Source organism: Helicoverpa armigera, chromosome 19 (genome assembly GCF_030705265.1).
Source record: "Helicoverpa armigera isolate CAAS_96S chromosome 19, ASM3070526v1, whole genome shotgun sequence".
Classification (NCBI taxonomy): Eukaryota; Metazoa; Arthropoda; class Insecta; order Lepidoptera; family Noctuidae; genus Helicoverpa; species Helicoverpa armigera.
In genome coordinates this window covers 6,505,083-6,520,393 of record NC_087138.1, presented here as the reverse complement: position 1 = coordinate 6,520,393, position 15,311 = coordinate 6,505,083, and the positions used below count along the sequence as shown (strand labels likewise).

Genomic DNA, 15,311 nt, shown 5'->3' with positions numbered 1-15,311 from the left:
TTATTAAGGTGAGGTTTCACGGGTTACCGATAAAGTATCAGTTAGTTATCTGATACTTTATGTTATCGGCCAGATAAAGGTTGCTTATAATTTCTTCGAGACCTGTGAAACCAAAAATGATCTGTCAGATAAGTTCTTGATGCTTTATCAGTAACCGGTAAAACTGGCCATTAATGTATTTATTTGTTAAGTTAATTGATCAAAGATTAACTAGCATGTCAGAGTCAAAATAATGGTTGATATAAATTCATGTCTCCTAAATGTACCTTCTACCACTTTACGTTCCTATAACGCTGTAAATACCAGAGATATTAAACACTCCGTTTTTAAATAATATCGAATATTTATTAGCGGTTTTATGTAAAATACGCCTTATTTTATACACTTCAAAGTTAATTATTAATAGGCTTTTGATAAAATGTTTCGCTTCTCTGCCATTGTTTGAATTAAACAGGATTTTTATATATTTTATTCATGTACGTTGAAAAATTATGATGATTTATACAGTTATGTATATTAGGATATTTTAAAGTGAACCCCGTCGTAGAGATATTGGGCCCTTTTGCGGTATATATTTATATGTATCGAGGTCTTATATGTGGAAAGTGTCGTCCTAAATAAAGATTTTAATATTATTAGATGCACTTTTGGTATTATTTTTTAATCTCCCATTTCCCTCTTATCATTGATATTCATATATCTGCCTATAGTCGATTAAAACATCAAGCTCACTAGGTACGCTAGGTATTATACACCTATGCATACATAGATACCTTTAAAAACATTTGACTTAAAAAAAACCTTTTACTGGCACTTAACAGACTTGCAATTTCTTTAGCATTTTCTTACTTGAGAAGCATGTGGTTTCCGACTACGACCTTGTTAGAAACCAAAATATTATTCCTCCTAATATTACTCCGCAAATAAAGTTGATGACAAGCTTGTCGAGTATATCAGCATGTCTTGGAGTAAACAAGCCCAACTTTGCTACTCAAGTCAGTTCGGAGTGGCTGTCTCACTCGCGTTTATCAACCGCGTAGTGTTACAAGGGGATACTCAATTAGATAATTATTTTACTGAGCATTTTCCAAAGAAATATATTCCAAAATATTTTGTTTATTAGTCTTTTTTTATATAAAGGTAATTTTGGAGAACAATTTGCCCATATTAAAGTAACTTACAGGAAAGAGAGTCAGCGGATAAAGCACTATTTATTTGTTTCCTGAATATTAATGGCCATTTCCAATATTCAAACTATCTGTTGTTTTGCTAACTAGAGATAGGGATTAGACATAACTTGTATGAGACTAATGTCGAAACTATCAGTCGTGAGCAAAAGATCAGATAGATAGGCCGTAAACATACGGAATACTGAGTATACTCAGACAATATAAAGAAATTAATTGAAGCTTAATGACGATGTTACATAAAATGTTTTTTTTTAATGCTAGAAAATGAACTACATGCACAAACTAAAATAGTTTTGAGAAGGTTACTTAAGGTTTCTTTAAAATTTCTACATGAATATATGATAATGATGTTACACCATATTTCTTTAAACTTTATGTCGTGTAGCACTCGCTATTCTCTGCTCGCATTCACGAACACCTCTTAAGTGCAGTGTTGATATCTAAGAGAACAGTTATTGTTGTTCTTTGCGAGCAATTTCCCAGCATTTTGTAAGCAAACAAATCGAGCCTTTTAAAGGAAAATGTTCTAGAAACTTCTGAAGATTTCCCTTGAAAGTGAAGTAAGTATTTAAGTTTGTATCTTATGACCTGTACCCGTTGTATCGGATTGAGCTAATTCAAGATAATTTCGTTGTTGATAATAATTATTGGCCGTACTCGAATTCAGAACTGAATGTTTATGAAATTCACATAAAATTAAACGAAGGTAGTACATGATATCTGAGATTGAAAGCCAGTACGTCGTTTTTTAAATCTGCCAAAATATGAGAAATGTGTGTTGTTACTTGCTAAAACATTCTTAAAAGGTCCTTCCGCTTCCCCAAAAAATAATAATAGATTACGTGTAAATGATTGATTGGAGCTTCCCCCTTTAATGTATCTGAGTGTAAACAAAGATCCCTTTGGAAGCGTATCTTTCTACCTCTATATAATTAATTAATACATATGTTTATGTTTGTGTCCAATATTTTTTTATGATTAATATTTCTTTTTACCATAAGGCGACAAAAGTTTTTCGATTCTGGCACTGACAAATAATTTCGAGGAATATCTAAATTCAAACACAAAAATTCTCAGATCCAGATTTTATCCTAGAAAAAGGTTCGGTTACTTTTGAGAGCGAATGTGTACACAAAGACTAGTATTTTGTAATACAGATTTTGAATACTTACATGAAGAAATATTTTATTTTGTTAAAGGCACAGTGTTTGCAATTTCGTTTGCTTTATAAAGGATTTTTTTCAAGTGTAACTTGTTTGGGTAGCAAAATTGTTCATCGTATTAGTTACTTAGTTATCGGTAAAAAAATATTTTTGAGCAAAATCACAGTAAAAATCTGGACAAAAGAAAGGAATCGTCTACGTTGCTAGTTCAAACATAATTCCATACAGCTAAAGGATTTATTTTTTGTTTAGTTTCATCTATTGGTCATATTTACTCGGCTCGTTCAATAACTCTTTGTTTGACTTTCTTTCTTATAGCCTTTTTATAGATATTTACTTTGACCAGAAACTAATAGGATCCTTGAGGATTGATGATCGTTTTTGTAAAAGATTTTATCATATTTACTTTTCGCTTTATCCTTTAATATTGATAGAAAGGTTACGGCATTGTTCTTTTACTTTCTTGTACCACTCAATAATTTCAAAAAATGTTTTATGACCTTCAGATAATATACCTTTTTCATGAGCACATACAGTAATTTCCGAAGCTTTAGTAAAACCGCGGGAATCGGCAAGCATAAAGCGACTTCCAAAATGGGGGATCAATTTTCTTTTTTATATTTAGTATAGATAGGTCCTTATCATTATTCGGTCGTAAATTACAAATAGGGTCCGCCTACCCACGAAGGTTGTGACAAAGTTCTCCCTGCACACAATTACTTTGGGTTTTCGCGTGGGAGTGCTAGTACCAACATAACAAAAGCATGGTTCCTAGTAAACAATATACATCAGAAACTTCGGGGATATTTGAATCCCTCAGTACGAATGCTATTTTTGTCCTGTCACAATTTGTGACTTTTATTATGAAAGAAAACTTTTGGCACAGTACAAAAAATATTCAAGATCATTCGGTATCTTTCAGGATTTGCGATATCACACAGATAAATATGAATATACATACATTAACTTACTGTTGTTTATTTAGTCGCATTCATTTCTTAGAAACACATAAGTACAAACAATATCTATTTATGTTTCTATGTCCACATGACCTACGTAAGATCAGTTTTTAACCATCTGATCAAACCAGATCTAAATATAACACAATGTTTAATCATCATTCCTATTCTTACCGAAAACATTTTTCATCGAAAATTCTTTTATAAACCTTTTAGATGTTTCTTGTTCTTTTAATAGTATAAGTAGGTTAAGTTAAAAGCTTTTAGGCTTTCGCTATATTCGGGATTTTTCTCATATAGGCTTAAAACTAATCATATTACGTGTATCAATTTTGGAAAGTAATATAGATTTTTAGGGGAAACTATTTTTATAACATTTTTCCTTTTGGTAAATAGAGTGTATAGTATATTGGTTTTCATTACGTGTAGCAGAAATTTCCCCAGAGGCAGTAACATCACAGAAAAGAGGGAGTGTTGAGTGGTAAATTTGAGAACTGCTTCGGGTAAAAATGTAAAGAATCTCAGTAAAGAGACAAAATATATGTTTTAAACTATGCTCTGGTTGGTTGATAGAAGATTTTTGTTTTTATCTAAATTCGATTCTAAGGGCTTTTTAGCAATTTGAAACTGTAATCGTATCTTATCGTAGCTTAACCAAACAGCAACATTATCAACAAAGAAACCAGGTGAACTTTTATGTATTTCAGCAATTTGAACATTCCCAGCATGACCTTGCAAAATACCGTCACAATAAAACAACGAATATTTTGATGGCCTTAACCACAGCATACATATGACAAAAACAATTGAAAGCTACAGTGTATGGCTTCACAAACTGACGCCATTTCAAACACGACGTGTTATTATATTTTCCATACCAAAACATTTACGTTACGAGAGAATATTGTAAGGATGCGAAATTGAATCGACGTCAGTATGGAAGTGTTTAAAATTGCGCTTTTGTGATGCAATAGATTCTGCAATAAAATAGTCATTATTCTAAAAATAGTCATTATGTCGTACAGTCATATAAAATAGCCCAACCCTAAAATATATAAAACCCCAAAACGATTATTGTCAATCTCATTTACTATAAAATCATCAATATAATTAGGACTGTTGTTTGAGCACTCATTCGAATCTGTAGAAAGAAATTAGCAACATAATACAACATGTAACGTAATTAACGCACACCCTCAGATACCCCAATTAGAATATTATGTTATAATCATAATACATACACTGAATTTTTAATTTAACATGTATATGCATTGTTATTTACTAAAGTAGTAATACCAATTCTTGGAGAACTTTTTGGTCATACTACTACGCACGCAAATATCGCGCCGCGCGCCGCTCGACTCCACGCAACATAACGAAACTACGGAAAAAGCCGACAATACACGAAGTCTTATTATTTTGAGTTACGGTCTATTTGAATTTGTTTTGACTGTACAAGGTTAACATGACAATAATTTCCGTAGTTTTAATTATTTTTGGGATAAAATATTACCTATATTAAAAATAATATAAATCGATTCAGTAAACGATTCTGAACAAACTAATTTCAGGATGTGCGTTATGCCCGGTTTACACTTTGTTAAGTTAACAGTGCAGGTGATTAGTGCAGGTGTAGTAATCAAGGTGTGAACAGAAGCGTAAAGTGATTAGTGTTAAGTGATACGTGCGATTAGTACTTATTGATTAGTGCGAGTGAATAGAATCAAGGTCTATTTTTGTTGTTAAGTGACTACCCCCTCTCAACTTTTCTACTACCCTCTCTCGCAATTTGCCTGTACTTATCAGTGTGTAAATACGTGTGTGTTAAGTGCGCAGTGTCAAGTTCAAAGCGAAAATGAAGTAGACGGAACATGTTGTTCCGTCTACTTTAAAATTCGTACAAGAATACATAAAGTTTGAATGCCTATACATACAATGTAAAGTGCGCAGAATTTAAAAACAAACAGTTGAGAGATGCGGCCCTATTGAAACTGAGTGAAGCGATGGGAATTCCCGATTTCAAAATTGAGTTCATTTTCTATATCAGATACCACAACAGATACAATCTCCTTAATTATTTGTCTCAATATTAGGCTCTGATCTTCCATTTCTAGAGACACTATGCACAACGGACAGTACCACTATGAGCTTCTTCCTAAACACTGTGTAAACGGAGATGGAAAAGACTACTTAACACTTGACACTTATCGCGTAAAGTTAACGCTTAACACTTATCACTTCACACTTCGCAAAGTGTAAACCGGCCTTTAATTAAGTTACATGTTGTATACCTTCGTAATTCCTGGATTTATATTCAATTAGTATGTAGCTTACAAACATATTCGTAACTTTCCTTGATTCTAATTACTATCTAAAACAAATGAAATGTTAAATCATAAGAGCTCTATAAACATAACCCTTTCCGCGAACCCAATCGTTAAGACATATACGAGTGTTTTCAAACTTGGTAACACAATACCGTATATGCCCGGTTTACACTTTGTTAAGTTAACACTGCAGGTGATTAGTGCAGGTGTTTAGTAATCAAGGTGTGAACGGAAGCGTAAAGTAATTAGTGTTAAGTGATATGTGCGATTAGTACTTATTGATTAGTGCGAGTGAATAGAATCAAGGTCTATTTTTGTTGTTAAGTGACTACCCCCTCTCAACTTTTCTACTACCCTCTCTCGCAATTTGCCTGTACTAATCAGTGTGTAAATACGTGTGTGTTAAGTGCGCAGTGTCAAGTTCAAAGCGAAAATGAAGTAGACGGAACAACATACTTTATAATTCGTACAAGAATACATAAAGTTTGAATGCCTATACAATGTTAAGTGCGCAGAATTTAAAAACAAACAGTTGAGAGATGCGGCCCTATTGAAACTGAGTGAAGCGATGGGAATTCCCGATTTTTTGAAAATTGAGTTCATTTTCTATATCAGATACCACAACAGATACAATCTCCTTAATTATTTGTCTCAATATTAGGCGCTGTTCATCTTCCATTTCTAGAGACACTATGCACAACGGACAGTACCACTATGAGCTTCTTCCTAAACACTGTGTAAACGGAGATGAAAAAGACTACTTAACACTTGAGACTTATCGCGTAAAGTTAACGCTTAACACTTATCACTTCACACTTCGCAAAGTGTAAACCGGCCTTTACGTACATTTTAAAGCCTGCACCAAGAATCCTTGTTTGCAAGATTTTCAAGTTTAACCGTCGCCACCAGAGATTGTGAAATTTTCACAAATTAGATTAAACAACTCTTGGAAAAGTTCAACCGTCAAGACAAGTTGATTAACTCTCCCAATCAATATGTAGATGGATTTCAGAATATTTTATCTACCTGACTTAGTTAGGGTCTGTAAAAGAATTATGGAAATGTGAGACTAGGATTTTTGTCGAAAAATATAATTTTATGATATTGCCTTTTTCGTCAAGGTTAGATAGACATTACTAACGGCGGTTCCCACATATGCTTTCTATCTATAGATTTGGTTACTACTTATGTGGGATAGAATTATGACATATGCCACATACAAGTAACGTTAAATTCCTATCTATCTAATATTGGGATGGGCCTTTAGAGTACAATGTGAAAATGAGATGGAACTATGAATTTTCTTACTTGTTTCGGAATTACAGCCTATTGTTTCTTTCTTTATGTCTTTCGCTTACTTCAGAACCGATTATAATATTAGTATAAGTTACAATTAAGCACAATTTTCTTTTATTTATGAATTTTTGTTTGTTTTGTTTCAGCTTACCTCAAGAAATCCGGTCGATCCCCTATTGAAGAAGATTATCTCTAGTTATAGGATAGATCAAGAAAACTTAGTTTCAATGTTATATTTTTATTTTTATATGGATATAATAAACGCCTAAAATTATAATTTAGTTTTTAATTTTCATTTAAAGTAGGTTGACGTATAAGATATGTTTATTTCCGCCAGAGGTTTCCCTGGCTACCGGGGGAATTTATATCTAGTCCCAGATAAAAGAAGCCAATATGTTATTCCAATTTGCAAGCTGTATTAGTGCCAAGTTTCATTAAAATCCATCCAGTACTTTTTGCTTGAAAGATAAACATATCCATGCATACACACATTCGCATTTATAGCATAAATTCTATTGAGCCTAGCTCTAGAGAGCCTTTTCCAACTAAGTTGGCGTCATCTTCCAGTCTAACCGAATTTAGCTAACTATTTCGATCTTATTGTCCCTATATTTCAAAAAACAAACCTGTGGCAACTGGCAACAATATAGTTAACCAACTCCACTACACCATCTTAAGGATATAGATTTATGTTCATGTTAGAGTTTTGAATTATGATTTCGAAAGGCTTTTATTGGGTCCAATAGTAAGCTTTAAGATTAATAGCCTGTATTGGGGATAGCCAACAAATCGATATAAAGTGGAAGTCATTTTTATATAATAGGAGCAATAAATAATCTTTAATGTGGTATGAAAGTTTGCAGTGTGGGGGTACTCTAAATTAATACAATTTATCAAAGGCTGAATGTATTTCAATTAGAAATGTAACAGGAATTACTAAATGCACAAAATTGGATGTTTGTGCCCGTCGGTGAGAGTTAACAGAAAAAGGGTCAAAGTTCAATGGAGTTATATAACACGAAATTCCTGTAATTCCTCTTCCATTAATTGCACGTTATCGAATTCAACTGAAAAGATGTTTGTGTACTGTAGAAAGTACACATCTGTCTGTTCCAGGAAAATAAGACTAGCTGTTCATTTTCCAAAAGTCTTTGTTCTTTCATTTCATTGTTCATTGGGGATAAAATTCCCCCAAACAACACTATAATTATGTTCTTACTACACAAAACAGAAGAGTAGAAAATAATTATCACCGAACTTATATAAGCCTAGCGAAACAACAGACATCGCAAATAGCCAGCTGGCTCATTTGGGGCCATTATTATTATATTTGGCCTCTTTTGTCCCCCAAGTCCCCGACAAACAGTGTTATCTGCCCTCTTTGGGGACGGATTAGCAGGCCTGTCACGGAGATACAGGGGGCGTCCAATCAACCGTGGATTATTTAATCTCCGTATGAGGATACCGTACGCATTTAGAAAAACGTGTTTCTGTGGGATATCATTTATATTTTCGTTTGATAAAAATTAGAAAGAAACCACATAATATATAAATAATATAACGTAAGGATAATTTCTCATATACAATTTTATAAACGAGAAAGCAACTCTGTAAGTATGTCTGGTCGGCTTTTGCGCCTAAACTACAGAAACCAGAGCCTAATAAAAGAGGCTTTATTTTATCCGGCAACAGGAAGTAGCCATCGCCCTAATGATATATTTGGAGAAATGGGAAAATACTCGACAGTCAAGCAGAATGGCACTTTCATACCACATTAAAGATTATTTATTGCTCCTATTATATAAAAATGACTACCACTTTATATCGATTTGTTGGCCATCCCCAATACAGGCTATTAATCTTAAAGCTTACTATTGGACCCAATAAAAGGCACTTGAAATCATAATTCTAAATTCTAACATGAACATAAATCTATATATGGTGGGAGTCAGTTAACAATATTGTTGCCATATGTTTGGAATATTGGGTCAGAAGAAAGCACTAAATTCTCTCTAAATTTAGTAGAAAAAATGGGACATATGTAGTAGAAATAGGTGTGTCGTTCACTTCATCATAGTAGTAAGTATCTTTAGTCTTTCAATCCTTTTCGAATCTGACCGGTTCGAATTTGCTGCGTTGACTCCATCAAACGATTATTTTAAATAAAATTCCAAAACATAATTATATCTTTAAGCGTTTAATACATCCATATAAAAATAAAAATATAACATTGAAACTAAGTTTTCTTGATCTATCCTATAACTAGAGATAATCTTCTTCAGTAGGGGATCGACCGGATTTCTTGGGGTAAGCTGAAACAAAGCAAACAAAAATTCATAAATAAAAGAAAATTCATAGTTCCATCTCATTTTCACATTGAACTCTAAAGGCCCATCCCAATATTAGATAGATAGGAATTTAACGTTACTCGTATGGGGCTTATGTCAAAATTCTATCTCACGTGAGTAGTACCCAAACCTACAGATAGAAAGAATATCGGGAACAGCCGTTTGTAAAGTCTATCTAACCTTGACAAAAAAGGCAATGTCATAAATTATATTTTTCGACAAAAATTCGTAGTCTCACATTTCCATAATTCTTTTACAGGCCTTAACTAAGTCAGGTAGATAAAATATTCTGAAATCCATCTACATATTGATTGGGAGAGTTAATCAACTTGTCTCGACGGTTGAACTTTTCCAAGAGTTGTTTAATCTAATTTGTGAAAATTTCAAAATCTCTGGTGGCGACGGTTAAACTTGAAAATCTTGCAAACAAGGATTCTTGGTGCAGGCTTTAAAATATTCGTAATACGGTATTGTGTTACCAAGTTTGAAAACACTCGTATATTCCTTAACGATTGGGTTCGTAAGGGTTTTGTTTATAGAGCTCTTACGATTTAACATTTCATTTGTTTTAGACAATTAGAATCATGGAAAGTTACAAATATGTTTTAAAGCTGCATACTGATTGAACATAAATCCAGGAATTACGAAGGTATATTATGTTACTTATTTCTTTCTACAGATTCGAATGAGTGCTCAAACAGCAGTTCTAATTATATCGTTGATTTTATAGTAAATGAGATTGACAATAATCGTTTTGGGGTTTTATATATTTTGGGGTATTTTACATGACGAATTGACTATTTTTAGTTCATTAATCGTTACTTCGTCTTTCAAACTAACATTTTAATTCTGTTTCCTATGATACATGTATTCATGCACTAGGAATATCTACGTATGAAGTTGAGCAACTTCTAGAATGTTCGGGTCTTTAGGGGAGCCATCATACCTTTGCCAGAAGGAATCGTTTGAGGCTTGCATTAAGATGCAAGGGAAGCAGGATCCTCCTGTATAGTGATAATATTATATTGTATAAATTGTGTCTGCGATAGGCTGGCTCCTATCACTCTTTTCATTGAAATATTTATTTTTGATTGACCTTTTCGTCAATTAGTTTTGGGGAGATACAATATTTTAGTCCAATTTAATTTACTTGTAGTTAATTAATGACACTTGGAACTATACTATTGTGTATTTTTTGGCTGTAGATATACCAATTGTCTGGAGAAAGACCTTAAATAAGTATTAGAAGAAAAAAAAAAGGTTTTTAGTACTGATCTGCTCACCTGGCAATTGTTTTAGATGGGTGTCTTTCTCATACGAGGTAATCTGAAAATAAAACAAGAAGAATTCATCTTCGTGGTTCATTTTCAGGGGAAAACATATTTTTCTTTTAATTTTAGAATTCGAAGTTAGAAATTATTCATTGACGCATTGATATACAGGATTTTACAAGACTCTTTCAATTGCCAGATTTGCAGATTTAAATAAAAAAAGAAATTATAGGTGGCGGTAAATTATGGAAACTCTACGCACGTTTTTATATTAGGAAAACAAAGCACAGACTCATGAGCATTGATACACAAAACATAAAACATAATATTGCATTTTTTTATGTAGTAGTCAGTATATGTATAATCGTAACAATATATTTTTTGGATGTGTGTTACCTAGACAATTTTTATTAATTTTGAAAAAAGGTTTGTGTCGTGGTGCTCAAGTATTTACTTCTAAGATAGCCTGTAGTCTAACCCGGATATTTTATATAAAGTATTTATAAGAACAATTCGTATTGTTTTTTTATAAATATTCCTCATAATGTAAAAAAATACAAGGCTCTTAAAGGTCATAACTCAAGTTTAAGTAAAGAGCAATACTTAAAGGAAATATTTGAATAATATAATTATTCCCGGGCGCGAGCAAAGTCGTTCAAGTGAGCTATGACCTTATAAAACCGCTGTTTTTATCACGACAACATGAAACATATTAACGTCATAATATTTGACTTGTATATGTTTTCAAAATTGACTGTGCGCGACCTTTTGTGAAATCAATAGTCTTGTCTACAATTACTTTTACTATCATATTTTTAACCTTACTTAATTACATATATTGATTTTTGACTCGTACGTGAATATTAGACATTTTAATAAAACTACTTTTACGGATTTTATCGCTTCTGCCCATGACCATAGATGCTGTAAAGGATCAGAAATGTCGAGTTTAAATAACATTAATGTAACCACGATAAAATCCGTAAATGTAGTTTTACTTACTTAATTATACTTAATTTACTCACTTGGGCTGTATTAAATGGAAAGGCATCTTCCTCACAGCTTCTTCAGCTATATCCAGTGGGAACGCGAATTCGATCATGTTTTCGTTCAAGCAGTCATTGTATGTAGACGCTAGTTGGCATCTGTCTGACATGCCTTCGATACTGTCCAGGCAGAGACGGGAGACAGTGTTAAGCTTGCGGACCACGCGAGAATTCTTGCCGTTTACCAAGCTTGCTAGATGGACTAGGAGTTCTCTGTTCACCTGAGGAAGATTGAAGACTTTGTTAGAAGATTAGGGGTAAGCTTTTACAATCAAAAATATTAGAACACTCAAATCTCAAATGCAAAGGCTGTATTCAGAGACTTGCAATTCTCTGATGTCTAAGGCTAATGTTCTTCTGTAGTCGTAAGTTCTAGTAATGACTTATGGGAAATTTTTGTGCTCAGGTACTTTAATTGTGTTTCAGGCCTTATGTTACTAATTGCATACTCATATTTATGTAATTACTTATGTATGTTATAAAATTATTTTGATCAGACTCTATTTTACAAATAAGTTTAATTCACTATTTCACTGAATAATTTAATTTTACTCAGACAGATCTGATCAGCTCTTTTATTGAAAAACGTCTACTATTCTCACTAGAGAACTATATCTGACACAAAGCCCACCGATAGGCGTCTGACATAATCCAATGAATGTCAAACTGAAGATTTACGTGAGCGTATCCAATATTGTAAATCTATGATATTTTTTGTCTGGATCTTTTATAAGGCAGACGCTTTAACAGTATCGTAGATAGCTATTGTTTTAGCTTATATGCTAAGCTGATTAACATTGGATAACATGTTACATAGGTGTGAATAAATATGATGAGCGAATGGCAGTCAATACTGATAACTTACAGCCCCGTAGAGACTGGAATTTAACCTAAAATATCATAGCATAACATGGTAAAAAGGACAGAGAGATAATAAGGATAGACACACATGATATTTACTAGATAGCATCATCGTCATCATATGAGGCTATTGCCGTCCACTGCTGAACGCAGGCCTCCTCTAACGCCTACCATCCCGGTCTTAGGCAGCCCGCATCCATCTACTGCTAGCCACCTTCAAATCGTCGGTTCACCGTGCAGCAAGACGTATTACACTACGTTTCCTTAATCGGTATACCTAAGTTCTTCATATATTTACCTTGCCATGGTTAATAACATCACTCTGCTCCAGCATGCAGGCTGCAAAGCATTGGCCAGACCTGGACACCGGTGAGGAGTTCGTGAAGTACGCCCTCACGTCCTTGGGAGTAGCTCGCACTTTGATGACGCAGGATTGTGCCATCCGGACCAGAGCGTCCAGGTGCCCTTGTACCTAAAACATAAAATAAGAAGATGTTAGATTAACCCCCAATCTATCTCAACAATCGCTAGTAGAGATATTTTTTCTGGGGAGTTTGTTCATCTACTTTTCTCCAGCAAAATTAAGGAAGTGATGAAGAGCTCGAAAAGATTTTTTAAATAGTTTTAAAGAACTTTTAAACAGTTAAGGCAAGACTTTGAAAAAACTGTTACGTCTTTTGTTTTGGAAATCCAATTTTATTTCAGATGCATAATAGTCAAGGTTTCTTACCTCACCCCTCATTTATTCTAAAGTTTTTATTCGAAGTATCTACAGAAGACGTAAGTATAGTAGAGGTAACTTAAAACATCTCACTTACTTTAGGATCTGTGAAATCAACTAATGTGCCCGCTGACCGCTGCGCATTCATCTCCGTGACGAATGGTAACAGACAGGATATTATTCTGAATAGATGCATTGTTCTGGAAATAAAAGAAATACCCATATGTCAAAGTCAGTCATATTTAAGGTTAATACATTTTCTCGAAACTTCAGCTGCACTTATAAATCTACATATTGACTATAGTTGCAACTTCAAGGTTCACTAGAGCCATTTTATTTATAGCTGTCATTTTTACCGGTCCATCAATGTGTCTCACAGTTCTTACATAGCTATCAGACCCTTGATATAACAGTTTGCATTTCTTTACAACCCCAAGCGTCAACTAAAGATTTACAAATGACATACATTTATCACTGATTCGCTACTTTATTTATTCTTTCCTGGCGCCAAAGCTTCAGGAAAAACCGACTTTCAAAACTTCCTTTCCACCGAAGGGAGAGAAATACGAGTTATTTTAACAGAACAAATATGAGAAGGAAATAAACATAAAATCGGGAGGAATGAGCTGTAGCAAATTGTGTAGACGGAGAAAGAAATGTGTACACTTCGGAATTACGATGCGAAGAGATAACCGATAATGGTATGTGAAGAAGTACTCCAGTGAAACCGTTTGTATACTTGCGATTTTACTTCTAAGAAATGTATGAGAAAACTTATAGTCTAGTACCCTTAGATTTTAATGGTAGAAAGGCAACTATTTATTGTTCTAGAGACGAATAGTTTCAATCACTATAATTGTTTTGACATCCATCTATTAAGTTATTTAAATTATATCAGATGACTCTGTGGCACTCACTGTTTATAGGAGAACACTGTTTCTTTATTTGTGTATGGTTTTTCTTTCCAATGTATAATGAAGTCGGTTAACACACAAAAAAATGGTACAGCAATTTTAAATATTCGAGGTTTTTTTTAATAATAAAAGGATATTATTCAAAGCCAACTTACCAAGTGTTCGGTAGGACGGAAGCGAGTCTAATGAATTTTGAATGAGGTGACAAGCCGGGCTTATAAAACGTTTGAGAAAAAGATGATTGTACGAACAATCCTTATTGTTGCGAAACTGGCATTTTGTTTTCTATTTTGGCGGGAGCCAGGTGGTCATATTAACCATGTAATAGTTGTTGTATGGTATCGCGTTTATAAGTGACCAGTTGTTTTATTTTCAGGAAGTAGGTTATTCTTTTAGTGAATCGGTGGGTGATTTACTATGTGTTTTTTGGTTATTTTTGACTTTTTTGGTGTTGCGAAGTGTGTTTAGTTTTAGAATTAAAGTGTGTGTGTGGTGTGAGTTTGTGTGTTTTGATTGCACAAGCAAATAAGGAAGAAGACACGTAAAAAAACATATTCAAATAAAGCTGATAATCAGCATGATTCGAACGTCAATAAACAAGAGGCAGCCCCCAAAACGCCCATCAAACTCACACGGAGACAGTTCAAAGTTAACATACCTATACCTGTATACGCGAAACGCACACATGCAAATCAAATCAGCAGAGTGAAGCATGGGGCGGAGATAAAAGCATGTCGTCATTAGTAAGCGTCACGGCGTTTGTCTTCACGTCGTAACGTCTATATGTACCTATAAAAGAAATTCGTGTTTCTTACTCTACTTATAACTCAAGAATGGCTGAACCGTTTAAGCTGAAAATTAGAGCGGAGGTAGCTCCAATCCGGGAGAAGGTCCTAGGTTTTCTTGAGTGTTTCCACCATCCAGTTATCTAGGGAAGCGGACCGCTGGTAATAATTAAAAACGTTGTAATCGCCAATGCTCGGCAAAAGTGTAACAAATAAATTGTCTATAGGAATAAGATAATAAGAAGTCTTACAGTGAGTTATCATTGTCAGTCAGATTGCAGATTTGGCCTAATGGCGGCAAGTAAACAGCTACGGTCATGGTTTGATTATCGGTACGGTTAAATGGTGCCACTGATCCCCATTTTTCAAAAGAGAAGATATTGATGGACGTGATTACCTAGGTAATAAAATATTTGTCGGAGGCGAACAT

The 15,311-nt window shown here is 33.9% G+C and overlaps 1 protein-coding gene across 1 annotated transcript; it reads right to left on the bottom strand.

Annotated features, from left to right (window-relative positions):
- Nucleotides 1-11,575: 11,575 nt before the first annotated feature.
- On the bottom strand, nt 11,576-13,378 carry LOC110373276 (uncharacterized). The gene is made up of 3 exons (XM_021330504.3): nt 13,280-13,378; nt 12,760-12,933; nt 11,576-11,821 (listed from the first exon to the last, which is right to left on the bottom strand). The coding sequence occupies exons 1-3, from the start codon at nt 13,376-13,378 to the stop codon at nt 11,576-11,578; spliced, it is 519 nt and encodes a 172-aa protein (XP_021186179.3).
- Nucleotides 13,379-15,311: the final 1,933 nt, after the last annotated feature.